This window comes from Tiliqua scincoides, chromosome 2, assembly GCF_035046505.1.
Source record: "Tiliqua scincoides isolate rTilSci1 chromosome 2, rTilSci1.hap2, whole genome shotgun sequence".
Lineage (NCBI taxonomy): Eukaryota > Metazoa > Chordata > Lepidosauria > Squamata > Scincidae > Tiliqua > Tiliqua scincoides.
In genome coordinates this window covers 209,824,708-209,843,693 of record NC_089822.1, presented here as the reverse complement: position 1 = coordinate 209,843,693, position 18,986 = coordinate 209,824,708, and the positions used below count along the sequence as shown (strand labels likewise).

At 39.5% G+C, this 18,986-nt stretch overlaps 1 protein-coding gene across 1 annotated transcript in view; it reads left to right on the top strand.

The window, feature by feature from the left end:
- The window catches only part of STIMATE (STIM activating enhancer), a 49,433-nt gene extending 32,750 nt beyond the window's left edge, over positions 1 to 16,683 (top strand). Inside the window, exons 5-8 of the mRNA XM_066615152.1 lie at positions 7,499 to 7,611; positions 8,605 to 8,682; positions 9,111 to 9,260; positions 13,081 to 16,683. Coding sequence (XP_066471249.1) covers positions 7,499 to 7,611; positions 8,605 to 8,682; positions 9,111 to 9,260; positions 13,081 to 13,197 — 458 coding nt within the window. The 3' untranslated portion in view covers positions 13,198 to 16,683. The remainder of the gene's footprint in view (positions 1 to 7,498; positions 7,612 to 8,604; positions 8,683 to 9,110; positions 9,261 to 13,080) is intronic.
- The last annotated feature ends 2,303 nt before the right edge of the window (positions 16,684 to 18,986 follow it).

The window sequence follows — 18,986 nt, the reverse complement described above, 5'->3', positions numbered from 1 at the left end:
GAGCACTTACTTGCCTTTCTGCTGTGAAATAGTACTATGTTTTGTTTCCTTGACTGGCAAAACAGCACAGTGTTATGATGGTTATGCTACATCTTTCACCTAATTCTCCCTTTATGGTCAGAAGACCAGTAAACCCATGAGCTTTGTTTTCACGCTTGGAGAAACCTAGCAATGTTATTTTGGCTTCTGGAGTGTCATCCTGCCTCACCAGTGAAAGGCTTGATAGTGGGGGCCAGAACTGCTAAACCACAGGGGTCAGCATGCCCCACTTCCTCTGTTCTGTTCAGAGAAAATCCTAAAACTAGCAGCTCTTGTATCAGTGTTTTGACAATGGGTATGTTGAGAGGGACATCTATGAACTTGGGGTTGGGCAGCCACCATTAAGCCTTTTCTGCCCAATGTTGCATATACGCAACAGGGACCAAATGTGTACATCTGTGGACTGGGCAAAAATGGGTTAAACACTGTTTGCAAAGCTGAAATACTTAAATTTAAAAAGTTAAGATGGTTTTTGTATCTGTGGTTATGAAACACTTATGTTATTAATACTTTAGTAACTTCTTTTATTTAGCAGGGGGAGAGTAACTGGCCCTCCTCACCCCATGCAGTGGCTCTTTGCTGGTGTTCTTTTGCATTTTTTTAGACTGTGAGCCCTTTAGGGACAGGGAGACATTAGTTATTTGATTGTCTCTGTAAACCACTTTGTGAACTTTTTGTTGGAAAGTACTACAGGTTGAGCCTCATTATTTGCGTGGGTTCCATTTCAAGCACTCATGTGGATGACAAAAAACGCACTTAGCAAATCAATTTAAGAAACAAAGTTTGTTTGCTCTGGTGATTTAAAAACAGCCTTGCTGACCTTTGTGATGTAAGATAAGAGTCCTTATGAAGACAATCCATCAATCAGTCATCCTCCAAGCACTTCTCTCAGCCCCTCCCTTCATCAATGCAAAGTGATCACCTTTCTTTCAGTGCTGAGGGAAGGGAGGGGTCCACTGGAGAGAGAAGGATTGATGGATTGTCAGCCAGCTGCCCCCCCCCCTCTCATTAAGGAGTCTATTGTTAAAGGACTGTTCAGTTTTTTAAACCGATTTTAAAGGGATGCATTTTTCCCCTTCTCCACGGATCAGCACATTCCTTCTCATTTGGAGGGGCCATTCGTATTGAGTCAAATCCGTGTATAAAAAATCATGTATAAATAGGCTGGACCTGTATATAAAAACTGATAATAAATAAATACTTGCATTACATGATGAAAATAGAATGTTATAGCAGTGGTAAGAGGGCAAAATAAAACTTTGATATGAACCATATCAGATCCTCATTCACAGAAGCAGGCTGAAGGAGGTTGACATGCAGGAAAGATAATATTTTCATCTGTGTTTATGAGTAGAAGAGTGAGTCACATTTATTTTCTTTCTGCATTACTAATGAAATACCCCCTGACCTTTTTGGTATATTTTGGGAAGAGTATAACTGCTTGTCTCTTATGAGCTTATTTGCTTTCCTAAACATATTATTTGATCACTAGTGAATAATCAGCTGAGGTTGTCCTACAGAAATAATACTATTAGTTCTTGTATTGGAAGCCTCTTTTTATATGGATTTAGTATGATAATGTTTCAGAAAATTGATACCTTGGCATGTGCAGAAGGAGCTGCTGGTCAAATGACAGATTAGGTTGCATGGGAATCCAAGTCTAGTATTTGTACTTCTTCTTTAGTTATCTTTAATATGATGGGGTTTACTATTTTCAATATAAAACAAAAATAATAGACAGTTGTTGGTATCCTTCAGTCTCGGAAGACTATGGTATCGCGCTCTGAATAGTGGTTCCGGAACAGTGTCCTCTCCAGTGCGCGAAGCCTGGGTAAGGTAGATATGGAGGATAGACTGTTTCCCATGCAGCAAATCCCCCCTCTCCACATCGCTGAAATGGTCCAGTGGAAAAGCAGAAGCCAGTATGGTTGGTTCCAGCAGCGTCGCAGGAGTTGCCAGAACATGACTGTGTTCAGCCATGAACTGCCTTAGGGATTCCGGCTCCAGATTTTGCCTCGAGGTTGACTCCTGAAGCCTTTTCCATAACTGGATGTAACCACAAGGCAGTGGAGGTTTGGGATCAGAGTTTTCCTTCTCTCAGATGAGCTGCCTTCCCAGGCTAACAAGTCCTATCTACCCGGTTATATTATATTAAAACATTAATTAAGAACATAAGAACATAAGAAATTATTCAGAAAATATTATAAAATTATTCAGAAACAGGCAAATATTTCATTTTTGTTTTTCTTCGCTTTCTTCTTAGTAGATTTGTAAATTTAAAGTCTTCCATTCTATATTTTAGCACCAGGATAAGCTATATAATTAATTTTGCTTTTATGTCTTTTGTATGTGGGTTCACGTGCTTGTGGTAAAGGAGCTGGGTATATATATCAGCTTAGTTGTGTCCTACTGATGTTCTGTTGTCAGGAAATGAACTCCTGCTTCAGTTACCCAACCAGTTTCTTGAATTCCTCACTGGCAGAGGAATTCCCATGCCGAGGCAAGCCATATGAAGTGAAGAAGCAGGAGTAGGCCTCAAGTGTTAATCTCTTCCATGTTATATAAACAGAGCTGTTTATTTCTTTTAACATTGTGGACCAGGCCTATGAATGGCTTTTGAACTGTATTGATTTGGGGTTTATCTTAAATAATATTTCTTAAGCACCTTAGTAAATCTCCTGGCGAGGTACTATATAAAATACAGAATAAAAAAAACAAAGTTTTGCAGCCTAAATATACAGAAAGAAGGTACTTGCTAACCCTTGGTTTCATACTTCCTTCAGTAAGCTTATTCTCTGCCAAAGTAAAGCATGGGAACTTGCCTTTTTTTAAAATGAGAGCTGAAATTCTCAACCACATAACTGAGCCATCTATGGACTCAAAAAAAGGGCTTTGAAGGCTGCATGTCACACTCTGCTCTGATACAATTGTAGTTATACAACTTCAACAACCTGTTTGAAGGAATAGGTTATTCAGTACATGTTTTAGGTTCTAAAGTGGTCCTCTAAAGGAAGAAAAAAAACCTTTTAACTGTACTACTGCATGTTGATTTTCAGAGCCATAACACATATGTCTTTGCCTTAGGTCTTTGCTTCCCAAACTTTTCATCAAGCGGCTCCTTGACCTACTAGGCCATTGGCCACAGCTTCCCATTAGGGCAAAAAGCCTATACATTGTATAGGGTGGCTTTTTTGTGAGGATTCTGTGGCTCCATTGACTGGTTTCTGCTGTTTCCCGCAAACCATAGTTTTTCAGTTTAGGAATCACTGCCTTAGACCCTCACCTTTTGTTCATGCTTCTTTTGAATGGTAACCTGAAGATCTAGCCACAGACAACACACACACAAAATCATTCAGTAGGATTACAGTGTATAGTTGATTGATCGTTTGGATTAAACTATTCAAAAGGTTTCCCCAGTTAACTGAACTGCAAATTTAAAAAATCTGTATTACTTTTACTCAAGGTATCTGCAAATATTGCTTGCAGTGTATGTCATCATAGAAAAGGCCCATCTCTCTTACCTAGGAGGAAATATCTCTTCTGAAAGGCTACCCATATTTTGTAGTAAACACCTTCTTAAAAGTGTTTTCTTCAGATATTATACATAAGTGAGTTTGTGATGCATTAATGAGGATGTTTGTGCAGTTAGTTGACTAAATTTTGTGATATCTCTAGGGCAGCCATTTTCAACCACTGTGCCATGGCACACTAGTGTACCATGTGTGGTCCACAGGGATCATCTTCTCCCAATTCCTGTGGCACTCCATATGAAAACGGGGGCTAATGGGGATGTGAGCTCCCCACTGGCAGCATGGTGTGCCTTGTCAACTGTCAAAAACCTGATGGTATGTATGCCTTGACAATTTAGTGCCTTGTCAGTGTGCCACAAGATGAAAATAGCTGCTCTAGGGCTTAATTGCTCCCTCTTTTATTGTGAAGCATGCCTTGAGAGTCAACAGTTTAGTGCAAGTAATTTCAGAACTTGAGTGAACAATGTGCTTCATCTGAGCTGTAATTTGCAAGTTGCCAAAACTCACATTTGCCACTCAAAATCAAAATGCTTAATTATATTAAGTACCTAAGAAGGGCACCATACTGTAAACTACAAAGCTAGCAACATAAAGGAGCAAGCCGACAAGAAAGCCCTTCCCATATGTTAACCGTTTAAATATATACCTGAAGGAAAGGAAAAGTGATTAGGTGACCAGTGGGTGGGAGAGAAATGCTGGGCTAATTCAGACAATTGGCTAACCTTAGATAGTGAAAACTGCTGTCTGAGTCCAAGCCCATCTGCTCCCTCCTCTCCTACCTCCATGGCTTCATTATGGAGATGTTGAAGAAGCACTTAGGATGCAGTCCTCTGTAATTAATTCTTATCCCAAATCTCTAGGCATATGTATACATTTAACTGAATGTGCATGGGTAGGGATTTAGAAACTTCTGTAAGAAATTCCAAACTTCAAAGTTCTGAATGCTCAAGTGTTTTATGTGACACCAGTGTTTTAAAAATATATATATTATAAACATGAAGGCCAACAAGTAAAATATCTGGTATATGTCTTTCAAAACCTTGCCAGAAAAGGAAATGGCCAGAGTCCATTCCACATTACAGCTGTTTAAAGGCATTTGAGTTTCCATTGCTCAGTTCCCAGGCTCAGCTGTTAGTCTGTATTTGAAGATACCATAAAACTGACTTGTATGTAGAGGGCAAAATATTATAAAGAATAGCTGCATTCTAGTTTTGCTGACCATGCACATTAAAAACCATATAGCAATTCTAATTTTGTTGCAAGCTTTGAAAAACTCCTTTTGTTGCTGGTGCTTCATTTTAACTCTTGTATGTGTACAGCCAGAAATTCTCAACTGCACCAATTTTTCGCATGCATGTGAATTGGTATATTGGACACAGCGTATTTCTCCCCCAGGAAAATGGCCATTTCATTTGTTCCTGTTTAGGAACTCCAAAGAATCAAACAATGGCTTCTGCGGAATGATTTTAAACAGCAGTATCAACATCAGAGTTATTTAATTGGTGTTGATTTTGTGAGTAAGTGGGGAGGGGGCTACCACTCATGATTTTGATTTGCTGTGTCTGAGTTCCAAGAATGTGTGCGTCTGAATACCAGTTGCTGGGAAGCAATAGGGCGATTTGCCTACATATCACACTTCTGGCATCTGGTTGATCACCGTGAGAAACAGATGCTGGACTAGATGGACCTTTCATCTGATACTGCAGGACCCCGTTATGAGAATAGCACATCAGTGCCCATGTTAAAAGGAACTGCACATCTTTTGCATGCCCTCTCTACTTGGAAATATCGTATCAATCTATTTGATCATTTTGTTAAATGGAAACATACTGGTATATAAATATGTTCAAGGCATTTGGCCCAGTGTAGCAGTACTTATAAAGGATGCTTGTGAATTAGTCAGGGCCTAAACATGGGATGGGTGAACACTTTACCCAGTTAAGACCCAACCTGGTCTGTAAGTTCATTAGCATGACAAAAACATTGGAGTAAATTATAGCTCATGCTTAAGTAATTTGTAGAACTTGTATTTGACACACAAAAGTGTGCTACTTAAAGTTGCATGCTGTCTCAGGACTCTCTTATTCCTTAGTTACAGCTGACTTTTCTGTGCATTGGCAGGAGGACCTAAAAGGGTGTTGCATCTGACCTAGTAGCAGGAGGCGAAGGAACAAGCACCTTGATTAAAGACTCTGAGATCACAGGGACAGTGGAAGCCAGTGTTGCTGATTATAGACCCAGAGCATATGACAGTCAGTGTTCTGATAGTCAGTTGCCGCTGGACTCCAAAACTCTTAAAAGAATTGACACTGGATTTCAGTGTCCCACAAGGGCATTTGTTACTTGTGTACCATCAGTATCTATACCCGTGCTACAGTTCCATGTCTGGCTATAAATACACATTAGGCAGCAAGAAGAACTGAAGTTAAAGGGTATGAATCAATCCTCCCCACCCTCCAAGAGCAAATGAGGGGTTTTATGGTTGGGGCTGTGAACAGAAAATTCAGAGAACCGATAATTGTGACATTTAACCAGCATCAGTGCTCAAAAGGCAAATACGAGTATGTAGCTCCATTGCTGAATGTAAATAGTCTACTCTGGGTTGTGACCCATATAGCAGACTGCCTAGGAACCCCTATTCTGACTTCTTCTGATGAAGAGTCGGGGTTCAAGGGTGCTAAATAATTCCATACAAGCAATTAAACATTTGATTATGAAAAGGTATCCAGTGACATTTTGTACAAGTTGGTGAAGGATTTTGTGTCTTCAAGGGTTTTGTTATTAAAGATGTAGGCAGTGTTCTTGCTAGAGGATTTCAAATCATGCTGGACAGCCATGTGTTGTAGCCTAAACTAGATCACATGCCGACTCCAGTAAGTTGTAATAAGCATGACCGCAATTCAATTCTTGGTCTTTCTAAAAGTTGTTGTTGAACCAGCCACGTGTTAATGGCAGCCAACATGACTATTGGTGGAATTATATGGTGTAATCTTGTTTTTAATTTGATAAATCTAGAAAGAAAGAAAAAGTTATCATAAGATGCATGGCAAGTGATTTCAGAGAAAGTAAAGGTAGTTATGTTCAAGTTATATCATGTATGTTTCTGAAAAGAGAACATTAGGGGAACCCATTACATGAGGCATTCTGTATGTCATTTAGTGCTTCTACTTCTCTGTACAGGTGTACCCTGGTATCCATGGGTGTTCCTTTCTGGAACACACACCACTGCGGATACTGGAAACAATTGTTATGCAGGACACTCTCCCCCCTGCCTCCTGCACTTGGTCATTTGAGCCCTGCAGAGGCCACACGCATCCGCCTGCAGCTTCTGTGGGGCTCAGAATGACTGCTAGAAAGAGACTACCAGTATTGCTGAAAAACCGGAAGTGACACTTTTACGCCTTTAAAAGGCATTGTGAGGGCCGGAGAAACTCTCAGTGGCTTCCCCAGCCCTCCTAATGCCTTTGAGAAGTGCCACTTCTGGTTTTGCTGAAAAACCAGAAATCACTTTTTTCTTTTAACAGTCATTCTGAGTCCTGCAGAGGCTGCGGGCAGCCTCTGCGAGGCTCAAAAGAACCTCCAGAAACTCGGGGAGCACTGCTCCCTTGCCTCAGAAGTGTGTGCGGGGGGGGGCACATCCCCAGAACTGCAGGTAAGTGAAACTGTGGATATGGGATCCGTGGATACAGGGCTTCCCTGTGTTTGAGTATTGGCTTCTAAAATCTCATGACCCAGATTTCACCTACCGAAAATCATTTTTTCCAAATAGCAGATAACTAAAAAATAGCAACTTTTGTATAGGATCGAATAAATCAAGAAGCAGTGCTTTCTTAATCAGTACTGTTTTATGTGTAAGATCGTGTTCTGTGAGTTATTTAATATAACTACAAGCTTGCTGACCTGTCTGAACAATTTGTGTTCTTTTGTAGGTGATCCACTGCAGTGCAGTGCTTGGGTAGGCCAATGTGCATTGTACATAGTGATCATGATGTTTGAGAAAACAATCATCATCATAGTTCTCCTAATGCCTCAGTGGAAAAAGGTTTGAATCTTTGATTTTTTTTTTTTAAACAAATGTTATAGATTCTAGATTTGTGACTGCATGCTAGGTTGGAATAAGTCAGGAACCGAATAAAAATGTTCCTAGTGGCTGAGCCTTGTTAAAGATGACTATCAGCTGTCTAGTTGCATTTGTAGGACATGGCACACCACGCATTCAGATACCATCCTTCTGCTCTGTTAAATTGATGTGTCTCTTACAATAAATGTTTGAATTAAAGCAGGGATGCCCAAACCCCGACCCTGGGGCCATTTGCGGCCCTTGAGGACTCCCATTCCGGCCCTCTGAGAGCCCCCAGTCTCCAATGAGCACTGGCCCCCCGGAGACTTGCTGGAGCCCATGCTGGCCCGATGCAACTGCTCTCAGCATGAGGCGCCTGAGGGGGGACATGATTGAGACATACAAAATCATGCAGGGGATGGACAGAGTGGATAGAGAGACTAGAACCAGGGTACATCCACTAAAGCTGAGTGTTGGGAGAGTTAGGACAGATAGAAGAAAATATTTCTTTACACGGTGTGTAATTAATTTGTGGAACTCTTTGCCACAAGAATTTTCCACTCTTTTCCTGCTTAACCTTTACTGAGCACAACTTGCATGGCGCTGCCTGGAAAGCATCAGGGTCCCATTGTTGGTCTCCCTCCTGTGATAAAGTTCCAGGAGCAGAGGTCTTAAATAGCTGGTGCTATACTATGTAGGGCTTTGACAATCAGCAGTGCGCTGATGAACTGCTGGTATCTAATCATTGTGGGTTAAAGCAAGAAATGCTAGGCTGCATTAGTGTTCTTTAAATCTCTGGTTAAACAGGGTTCCCATTTTTAGAAGTATCTGAACCATTGCATTACCACAAAAGCAGCATTGAATTTGTTTACACTATTAAGGTGATATTGCATGCATGGCGAACACTAATTTGGAAATGCTTTGCACAGTTTTATGAAATTCCATGGCCTTAATATGCTGCTTCTTCTCTTGCAGGTCGCCTTGTTAAATCCTATAGAAAATCCTCAGTTGGAGCTGGCTATTGTCATGCTGATAGTACCCTTCATTGTAAATGTTGGTACATTTCTTTATTTTAAAATATAGAACATCCAAAGCAGCAGACTCAAGAGAATTAAATATATTGTGGTGGCATCTGACCATTATAATAATTGCATAAAGTGGATTGTAAAGTTTTAAAATGTTAGTTGTCCTCCTGTATATAGTTTCATAAATATAGTACTTAATGTATAACAGGGTACAGTTTTTTCTTTTTGTTTTGAAGAATGCAGTAATCTGCATTAATGTGAAATATGTTATGTCAACAGATCGGAGAAATGTCTCACTGAAGAGCAGTGTAAGAAGCCTAGTTCTCTCAGTGGCCATGGAATTTGACGTATTCATACAGGCTTTATTACATTATGCTTAAATGTCTCTTTAAATCGAATTGTTTTCCTGTGGAATGAATGGCAGTTGACATTTCACCAATTTCTTCTATGTAACAGGCATTAATGTTCTGGGTAGTTGATAACTTCCTTATGAAGAAAGGAAAGACAAAAGCTAAACTTGAAGAGAAGGAAGCGGGGCAAGATTCAAGGAATGGAAGCAAAGTTCGATACAGGAGAGCAGCCTCACATGAGGAATCTGAGTCGGAGGCAAGTTCTGTATTTGATAGCACCTTGTCATTTGCTTACTCATGTGTAGCTCTTTTCTATAACTTGTTCTGAAGCTATCTTCCCTGTTCAATCTTCCAGTCTAGTTGGACCCCCCCCTTAAACCAAACTGCAGCATTAAATAGCCAATCCAGAATGTTAAGACCCTAATGCTTGCCCTATCCCATCATTAGAAATGAGATTAATTCCCCTTAATAAAGTTCCAGCATTTTGGGGTCTTCTATCATTTTAAATGTAGTGCCATGATAAAGATGTGTCCTAAAAGCTAACCTCATAAAGCTGTAGCTATCCAGTATTGTAAATCTGTCCCAAAGGTGATGAGAATTGTAATCCTATTTACCTGGGAGACTCACTTCATTGAGACTCACTTTTGAGTACACAGACATAGGGTTGTGTTTTAATGCTCAGAAGTAAGCATAAATAAAAGCATTAAACATAGTCATTCAGGTTGTTAATGCCTGATGCATTTTACATATACATTGTTATCGCAATGTTTAAAGTGACTTGCAAAAATAAAAACGTACCCTAGTCATGAGTACTTTGACATGACACTTTCATGAAAGCCACATATTCTGAACTTGTCTTTCTGACTGGAATCAGCAGGAAAAAAGGCTAATTGTCTGCCCCATAATAAGCAGCAGAATTCATTTAATGGATGAAAATAAGAGTTTGTTCTAGGTAGCCCTAAAATGAGTACGAATATGAATGTTCACTTTGTAAGAAGCTTTAATCTTGTTTTGTGGATAAAAATGATAGGAGGGTAGCAGAACATACTATTCCCCTCTCCTTGAAGAAAGCTGACTCCTGGAGTAGCAAGTGTGCCCAAATACTCCAAGATCCTTATCCGTTCAAATGTCTCTTCATATCACTGACCAACTTCTTGCAGAATCTGTGTGGGAAATAATAATACACTTATAAAGTGCATGACCTGTACAGTTGTGTTATTGACCTTGGAATAACTTTCTGAGGTATGTTGTTATTGAACTACTGCAGCTGGTGAAGCTATCACTCAGTATACTTGTAAGACTCATGTAACACGCACAAAGGGGAAGTTTGTTGCATTTGCAGGGATCAAGTGCAATGGCCAATGGCACAGTTCCACAGAATGGCAAGAAAAGAGGAGGAAGGAAAGATTAAACTTTTATTGAGGGAATAATACATTAATGGGGAAGTAGAATAAAAAATAAAATAAAATGCAGTGTATTTGGCAATCACTCATGCAACTAAGCCCTAAATATAAGGAGTTTTTAAGTAGAAAGGAAAAGAAAAAGGAAATCCTTCCAGGGAGAATGGGGTGCATAATTGCACAAGCAAAGGAGGGAGCAAAGGTAAGGAAATGGGGAGAGAAAGAGGGGCTTTTGCAGTAAGGACTGCAGTAAGGGAGACAAGGACTGAGAAAAAGTAAGAGGTAGGAAAGCACTAAGGTTCCAACAGCAGAACAAGATCGTGGTTGAGCTATGGTTTTCTGTAGCCTGAACCAGCAGTATAGGCAAGGAGTGAGTCCCTCAGTGGGATATGAAATCACTTTACTCACTTCATGGGAGAAACCTGCTTCTCCCACCTTCTGATCCCTCTGACAGATGTTCCAAGTCTCCAAGAAGAGCATCAGTTGAAACAGAGACCTCCCTTGTACTTGTTGGATCAGTTAGGGGAAATGTTGGAGTCCTGGAGCTAATGATTAGGCATTCCCCTAAACATGTGAAAAATAGACCAATGAATCCTAGACTCAAAAATATTCTACACCCATGTAAAAGAGGAAAAGAGGGAAGTCCCATGCATGTCATCAGATGAACTGTACTTGAGACACAGGGATTAAGGGGGTGTTTTGGGCCAATGACTAGGATTGCAAAAGGTCAAGGTTACCTATCCAAATCTGCTGGGGCAGCTTGCAGTATTTCAGAGATTGTGAGGTTAGAGTGCCAAGACACAGCAATCACCCATGGGGGAGAGGCAGAAAGAGTTCAGAAAGCAAACCCAGGAGGGGTAGGCAGTAGTTGCTCCAAGGGAACTGAGTTTCCTTTCCTGGGGGAAGTGCTTCTTGATATGCTGCTCAGTGGGCACTGGAGTGGTGGCTTGCCAAAGAATGGTGACTCAGTTGATGAGAGAAAGATTGAAAAGAGAAATACCTGCCACAGGTGCTGGTTGGCACAGCACTTCTCATATAGCAGAGGAGCAGGTGCACTTGATGCAGCACCAGCTGATAGTTGATCAATTAATGAGCATAAGCAACAGCAAACAGGCATACAGCGAATGACGGGGGAGGGGGGTTTGTGACCCACCTTTTATACCTTAAATTCCCACAAAGAAGTGCAGAGGCTATTGTACTGTGAACTCATCAAGACCCTTTCTGTTGTGCCTTGATCGCCTTTGATGGTCCATCCCTGGCATGAGATAGATGTCTCTTTTGTTTTGCACCCCCTCAAGGGTGTGGTAGTGAACTGCTTGATGGCTCTGGAGGCCAGTGCCTCTGTATTGTTAAATACCGCTTTTCAACCAAAACACAAAGTTCAAAAAGTGATTTACAGGCAAGTCAAATAATTAACTGGCTCCCTGTCCCAAAGGGACTTGCAATCTAAAAATATGCCAAAAAAACCCAGCGAGCAGCCCTTAGAAAAGACACTAGCATGGGGATGGTGAGGAAAACTAAGGTTGGTTGCCTGTCTTTTGTGTCAGAAAAGACACAAAAGACAGGCAATAAGAAATAAAGAAATAAGAAATAAAAAGTAAGAAAAGAATAAAAAGAAATAAAAAGAAATTAAAGAAATAAAAAGTAAGGTTTACTTACTTTTTAGTAAAAGAAATAAAAAGAAAAAAAGAAAAAGTAAGGTTTTGGTTAAACCAGCCATCTGGGGCTGGCAGGCAGGTGGAGGCATCTCTCTGAAAAACTGAAGTTTAGCCTCTTAAGGTCTGTGTGACCTGTAGTTTTTTACCATCTGTCTAGTTCAAAATGCCACAAGAGTAGCCTGAGTCATGCTCTCCTGGCATGCATTCAGCGCCCCATACACATGCAAACAAATGTGTCATGCATCAAGAAAAGTGACAGTGTGTCAGGCAACAAAACTGAGGCTGAGAGGGAGTGGTTTGCCTCAGGCTGCCTAATGTGATCATGGTGGTGGTGAGATTCAAACCAGAAGAGTCACAACTCAGTCTCGTAGCCTCTGTACTACCCCATCAGTCTACTGTTTCTTAATACAAGCGTGCCCCTGTATCTGTGGTGAATCTGGAATGGAACCCCCCCAAGGTTAAAGGAAACTTGGACTCCAAACCCCCCTCGCCTCTGGAGGGTAGTCTGAGCACATCCATCCACAGCCTCTGCCAGTGAAAAACACATGACTTTCGATTTTTCCGAAAAACTGGAAGTGATGTTTTTAATGCCTCATAAGGCACTGAGAGGCCCAGGAAGCTCCTGAAGGCTTTTTCCTAAAAAAAAACAAAAAACGGAAGGTACACGTTTTTAACTCGGAGGCACGCAGTTGGACATGTGTGGCCTCTGCCTGGGCTCAGACCACCCTCCAGAGGTGAGGGGAGCACAGCACCCCTCACCTCCGAAGGGGGTCATGTGGGGAGGCCCAGCAGACCTTATCTGTGAATAAGTGAATCCATGGAGACAAGGGCCCCCTCTATTTTCAGAGTTCCCACTGTGGCTCCTCAGCAAGCAAAGGTGCTGACTTTATCAAAAAATCTGTGTAATCAATTACAAAATTCATAATTTTAAGCATGTTTAATTTGAGTTTGAATATATTTCTGTGTGAAGAGGGGCAAATGAATTCTGTGTAATCATGTACCATCATTTTGTGTATAGATCCTAATATCAGCAGATGATGAAATGGAAGAATCGGATGTTGAAGAGGATCTTCGGAGACTGACTAATTTAAAGTCTGTAAAGAAAAAGAAACACCGATTTGGTCTGCCTGTATGACACATTCTGTGGCCTGTATATTTGCAGGTTTTATGACAGAACTTTCCACAGTCAGTGGACTTTCATGTGGGCAACAGTATGCCTTTTGCCTGGGAACTGACTTGAGCGAAGGTCTGTAAATGGTATGCGAACATTGGACAAGCTGCCTGTTCAGTAGCAGGATGGAAACACTGACCAAATATGCAAGAGTGACTTCTCATCATGTGTGGAAAAATGCTCATCATCAAAATGACTTGGATGTGATCCTTCAGTAGAGACCATAGAGGATCAACATTCCAGTTATGGCTCCTGGAATGACACAGTTCAAGATATTCTGAGAAAGACACCTGGATTAACAAAATTTGAATCAGTATATTACTGAAACTGGCTTTTGCAGCATATTCATAGAGCAGAATAGTTTTATAGTTACAAACTGGAACGATCTTCTTAGGTATAAGTTTACTCCATAAGGGTACTATGGAATTAATAGGCTGATCAAAATTTTGGTGTTTTTTTTTTTTCCCCCTTCCAAATCTCCTTTAACCTGTTTGAACTTTTATATTTAAGTTATATTTTCATACTGGGATATTTAAGAATTTTCTTTGTCAGAAAAAATCATGATGTTCCTTCTTGTGTGCAGTGAAAAGGTCAAAAAATTTACAGTGAAATTTTTGTCTAATCATGTAAAGGAGGTGACAAAGGGAACTGACAGCAGAATGGCTGCTAAGTTGTGCACTGGTGTGCTGCACAAGGCAGTTGAATGGCAGAATTGCTTGGTGGCTTACACTACCGACCACTTCTGCGACACGGGTACTATTCTCTGTGACCCTGTGCACTTTAGTACAAAAGCAACAATATTTACAGTGGTTTCTTTTATACATCATCTAAACATTTAAGAGACTGAATAATATTGTGGATTTTCAAGTCTTCTGATCCCACATCAACTATTCCAACCCCTCCTAAAAAAAACATAGCACAGTTGGCCCTTTTATATGACCAGTAATTATGAATGCTTTTTAAAAGGAGCAGCAATTCTGTTCTTGCTTTAAAGCATACATTAAGAGCATTTTTGCTTATCCTCGATATGATTCAGTTGACTACTAGAAAGTTCACTGATCACTGCTGCTCCATCTCTTCATCAAAAATCAAACTAATTTCACCTGTTTTTCTTATTTCAGTTGGATAATTTGGAGATATGTTGACCTCAAGAGCTGCATATTGTTTCTGCTGGTCCTCTGATTACTGATAAATGATCAGTCAGTGAAATACTTGCACACCTGAAATCATTGGCCACATTTTCTCATTTTGAAGCTAGTTGCCATTTGACAGTTTTCCATGCTCATTTAAACCTCTGATGAAACACAGCAGGAAAAGTTATTTCAGAAAAAAAAAATGCAAATCTGTTACAGTATCTGAATATCAGACTGTATTTCAAGCCTTAAACATGTTTGCTGGCAAGAGCTCAGAACTTTTTCAAAGATATTTTTTTACAGTTTTTATATGTGTAGTTGGTCTTAAATGTGGTAAGCTACATAGGTTGCTGATGTTGGGGGGAGGTGGGGATCACTGGGCCTTAGGAGATGAAATTTGAGGCTCTCTTGCTGCTTGTTGCTTTGTAAGAGCAGTGGTTCTGAAGTGAGCAGTGGCTATCTCCCTTATCCTGCTGCCCAAAAGAGGCATTTTATCGTACCATACATTTCAGAGCTACGCACCAGCCAGTGTCTTGCACTGCAGCATACCTGCAATACATTGTTACTTGTTGGTGTTCAGGTTAAAAACAAAGGGAAACCAATGTTTAACTGAAACTAGACGAAGCCTCTGTTGTGAGATAGGGAAATATCCCTGATCAATGTTGCCTCGTAACTTATTTGTTTTCTACTTCCACTGACTATTTCCAGTTGTATGAATTATTGTTCTGTCAAGTATTGTAACCTAAGGCAGGTCCTTTCACACTCACAGGAAACACTTAATATGCAGGAGGGGAGGTACAGCATCATCAATTCAAGTGGCTCTTAAAAGACAGTTGTATGCTGGGACAAACAATGGGAGAACACTGAGTTTGTGAAACTAAATGAGGATGAATACCTGCTATATGCCATTTGTTTTTTTCATTCCAATAGCACATAACTAAATCCAAAAGCTTAGCTTTATTTCTTTCCTTCTGTGGTTCCAATTATGTAAAATATCTATTTTGAACAGTGTTGGGGATGGGGGGTGCTTAAAAAAAAACAAACCCAAAGCCTTAATTGTGTTAAGTAGTCTAATTTTAAACAGACCTCATACTGACCATTTGACGTGGAATAGCAGTAAGCAGCAGTTTAATTCAGAGATTTAGAAAAGATGGGCGAATCCTCTGGCTTTCTTCCTTCTGAGTGATTCTACATCACAAGAGGGTGTTTTTATATGCCTATAATAGCATGACAAAATAAAGCACTACTTGCCAAGTACAGACATCTGACATGTTCAGTCTGGTCAATGTGAATGTCTTGAAAAGTATGAAGAATTATCTTGGTGGATCTGACTCAGCTTTATATCCTGTATCCAGCAGGTGTTCAGGTATCACTGGACTCTCTTAAGCAAAGCACGAAAGTGAGGACCTTTCACTGTTATCTCCCCATATCTTTTGTTGATTAGTATACTGCTTTTGAAGAAGGAGATTTCATGTTTCTATTAGCCATAGAAAGACAAATTTAAAAAGGTCATCTGAACTAGTGGTTATCACTGCAATGAGTTTCATAATTTACAATTTGATAAGGAAAGTGACTTAAATAGACATTTTGCTCTGAGCTCTCTTGTAAAAGATATGGCTCAATTTATTTTATTGCACATGTCCCTTTCTAAAAACTGGGGAAAGATAATGGCAGGGCAGTTGCACTGAAACTGAATAAACAGCCATCTTCTGCCTTTTAAATAGTTTTACAAGGAAATAATACTAGTGCTTCATGTTGTCTTGCTTACTTAAGCTTGGTTAAACAGATTTTGCTGAAATCATCATTGACACAGAGAAAATTGGCAGGATATGAATTGTTCTCCAAATGTTGTGCTTGCTTTGAGTCACAGGATGTATACTTCATCCTACGTTTGGGGAGGAAGGTAACAAATGGAATTCGATTATGACCTTTGTTGGGCTCATTCTGCACTCAAACACAATGTATTACCTTGCTGAATTTGAGAGGGTCTAGTAACTTCCCTTTGCCAAATAGATGCAGAAAAAGAATCGAACAGAATTTGCCTTGTCATTTCAGATCTAACCAGTGTAATGATTTGGAAATTCTTATTTATTTATTTATTTATTTTGAATTCACACACACAGACATACAAACATATAACATACATTTAGGAGTGCTAAATACCATGTACTATTACTCATTAATCATACTATATCTCCTAATCTACTGCTCATCTACTTCTGCCTCTTATTAGTTTATCCATTTATTTATTTAATACATACTGAATTTTCCCTAATGCCCTGAACTATATTTTCTAAATTTTCACTTTCTATCAAACATAAACTTACTTCAATTACTCATTAATATTAAAACAAAATAATCTAATTACCAAAGTATAACATATAAAACAATTCTTCCATCTACTTCTAACTCTTCTACTCATTTATATATTTCTTATATCAAATATATTTTTCCTAATTCCCTATATCTTTTCTAAATATTCACTTTTATCGTCTCAACTAGTTCAATTACTCGTTAATATCAAATAATAATAATCTAATTTCCAAATTATAATAAAACCAACAATCTCTTATAATATGTTCTTTACCATTCTAATTCTCCAATCTGATTACATTTTTTCTTTAACATAATAACCACCTATAAAACAATTCATCCACACGCTAACATTTCCTGCTATTTTTTCTAATTCATTCTAATTCATATATATCAATTTTATATATATTTATTTTTTAAGTAAATTTAAACCAGTTATTAACTAAATAAAATCCTCCAATTTTCTTTAATCCTCAGATTCTTTAATCCTCAGATTCTTTTTCGTTATTTCCGTTTATTTCTCCTGTAATATCTTTAATAATTTATCTCCATAACAGAATCCAATAAACTCACAGTTTCTTGTATAAGGTATGTTCATTCTTCCAGTTAACTGGGATATGTTTTCTTCTTCTTGTTCCAACAATTTTTGTATTTTGTGCACCCATGTTACTCTGTCCATCTTCTCTATTTCAATCTCCATCACCGTCCACTCTAGATCCTGTTGATTTTCCACTCTTCTAATTTCTGTATCCACTCTTCTGATGAAGATTTCATCCCTCACCATCATCTTTTCAGCTTTCTCCTTCTGTTTATCTTCTGTTTTCTTCACATCTTCCAATTGCTCCTTGCACACATCTATCTGTTGAGAGAGAGTCTTTAAACTGGCCTGAATCTGCAAGGACCAACTCAACTGCTGTCTTCTCATTGTGAGCAATTTTTCCAAATTTTTGAGGATGATTTGAGTCCAAATATCTGGAACAGGCTCCATCTTGCAATTTCTCTCTGATCCACAAGATGTCCGTAGCATATTATTCTCCTTACTTCCACCACATGTTTTTTCAGTCAAGCATTTTTTGAATTTTTCTTACAGATAACAGTGTGATTAATGGAGAAAAAATGAAAGAAACAGTCTCAAGGAGACAAAACTCTTTCAAGTCTAATAAAAATTATGTCCACAAGTAATTCTGGATTTTAGTCCACGCACCAAATTATATTTATAATTATAATCTACAACCGATTTATTCCACTACAAAGATAAAGAACACTTTCAACATCCTTAAAAAATTTCTCATTAATGCCTTCAGTGTTAATTTGGCTTTGGCTTTTAGCCAAATTAGTCAATCAAAGCCGGGGACAATATTAACACATACTTATCTTAAATTTCCAACTTAAACTTTACGCTTCATGCTTTTTCTTCCATATGGTATCTTAGCACGGAGCCAGCAGCTTGATTGCAGACACTGCACCTCCCCCAATACTGTCCCTGATGATTAGGTTTCCGAGAAGAAAACCCCACCCCCCACCCTGTCGGGCTTTCCTGCACCATGGAAAGATCTTATCTCTCCTGATAAAGATCTTCAGATCCTCTTCAGACCTACAGTTTTTTGGGGGGAAACAGACTGTCTCTCAGGAGCCCTTGGAGACATGTCTGTTCATCCACTGTTGGCTCCTCCTCCTGCCATGATTTGGAAATTCTGTGGGCAATGTGCAGTCCTCATTTTCTGACTTTAATGTACTAATGCCTCCCTCACTATCTTTAAGTGAAATGCTGTATATTAATATTGCTGACTAAGTGTGTTACAAGCTTCTCTTCAGGGAAAAGACCTCATACTCGTTTAATTGAAAGCTGAACTACAGCAATGCAAAGTTTTCTGTAGACATTCCTTCACAAGCAGGTGCTTGGTCTCCATTATTGGCAGATTTGGACAGTATTTTTTAATCCATACTCATTGTGGTTGTGGCTGTGTGTGATCCCAACATGCCCGCATTCTAGCACTACCGCTTATGTACTGGTTCGTTTCTTCATCATAGGATAGCAATTCATCTGAACCACCTCCCCAAGTAATTTGGGTAATTAACTGTGGCACAAATAGGGTGTGGGTGCATTGGGAACACACGCTGTTGTAATTGTGTGGGGCCGGTTTGGTTTAAAAATTACCATCCAAATCAGTCCTATGCCTTGCTGGAGGGGGAGGTGAAAGTGGAGGATGTTCAGCCTTAACATTTCATTTTTGAAAGTCGGGCATCTGTGCCCTTATGCATGGCTAACCACAGGTTTGCAGCTTCCTATACAAAGTGATAGTGAAC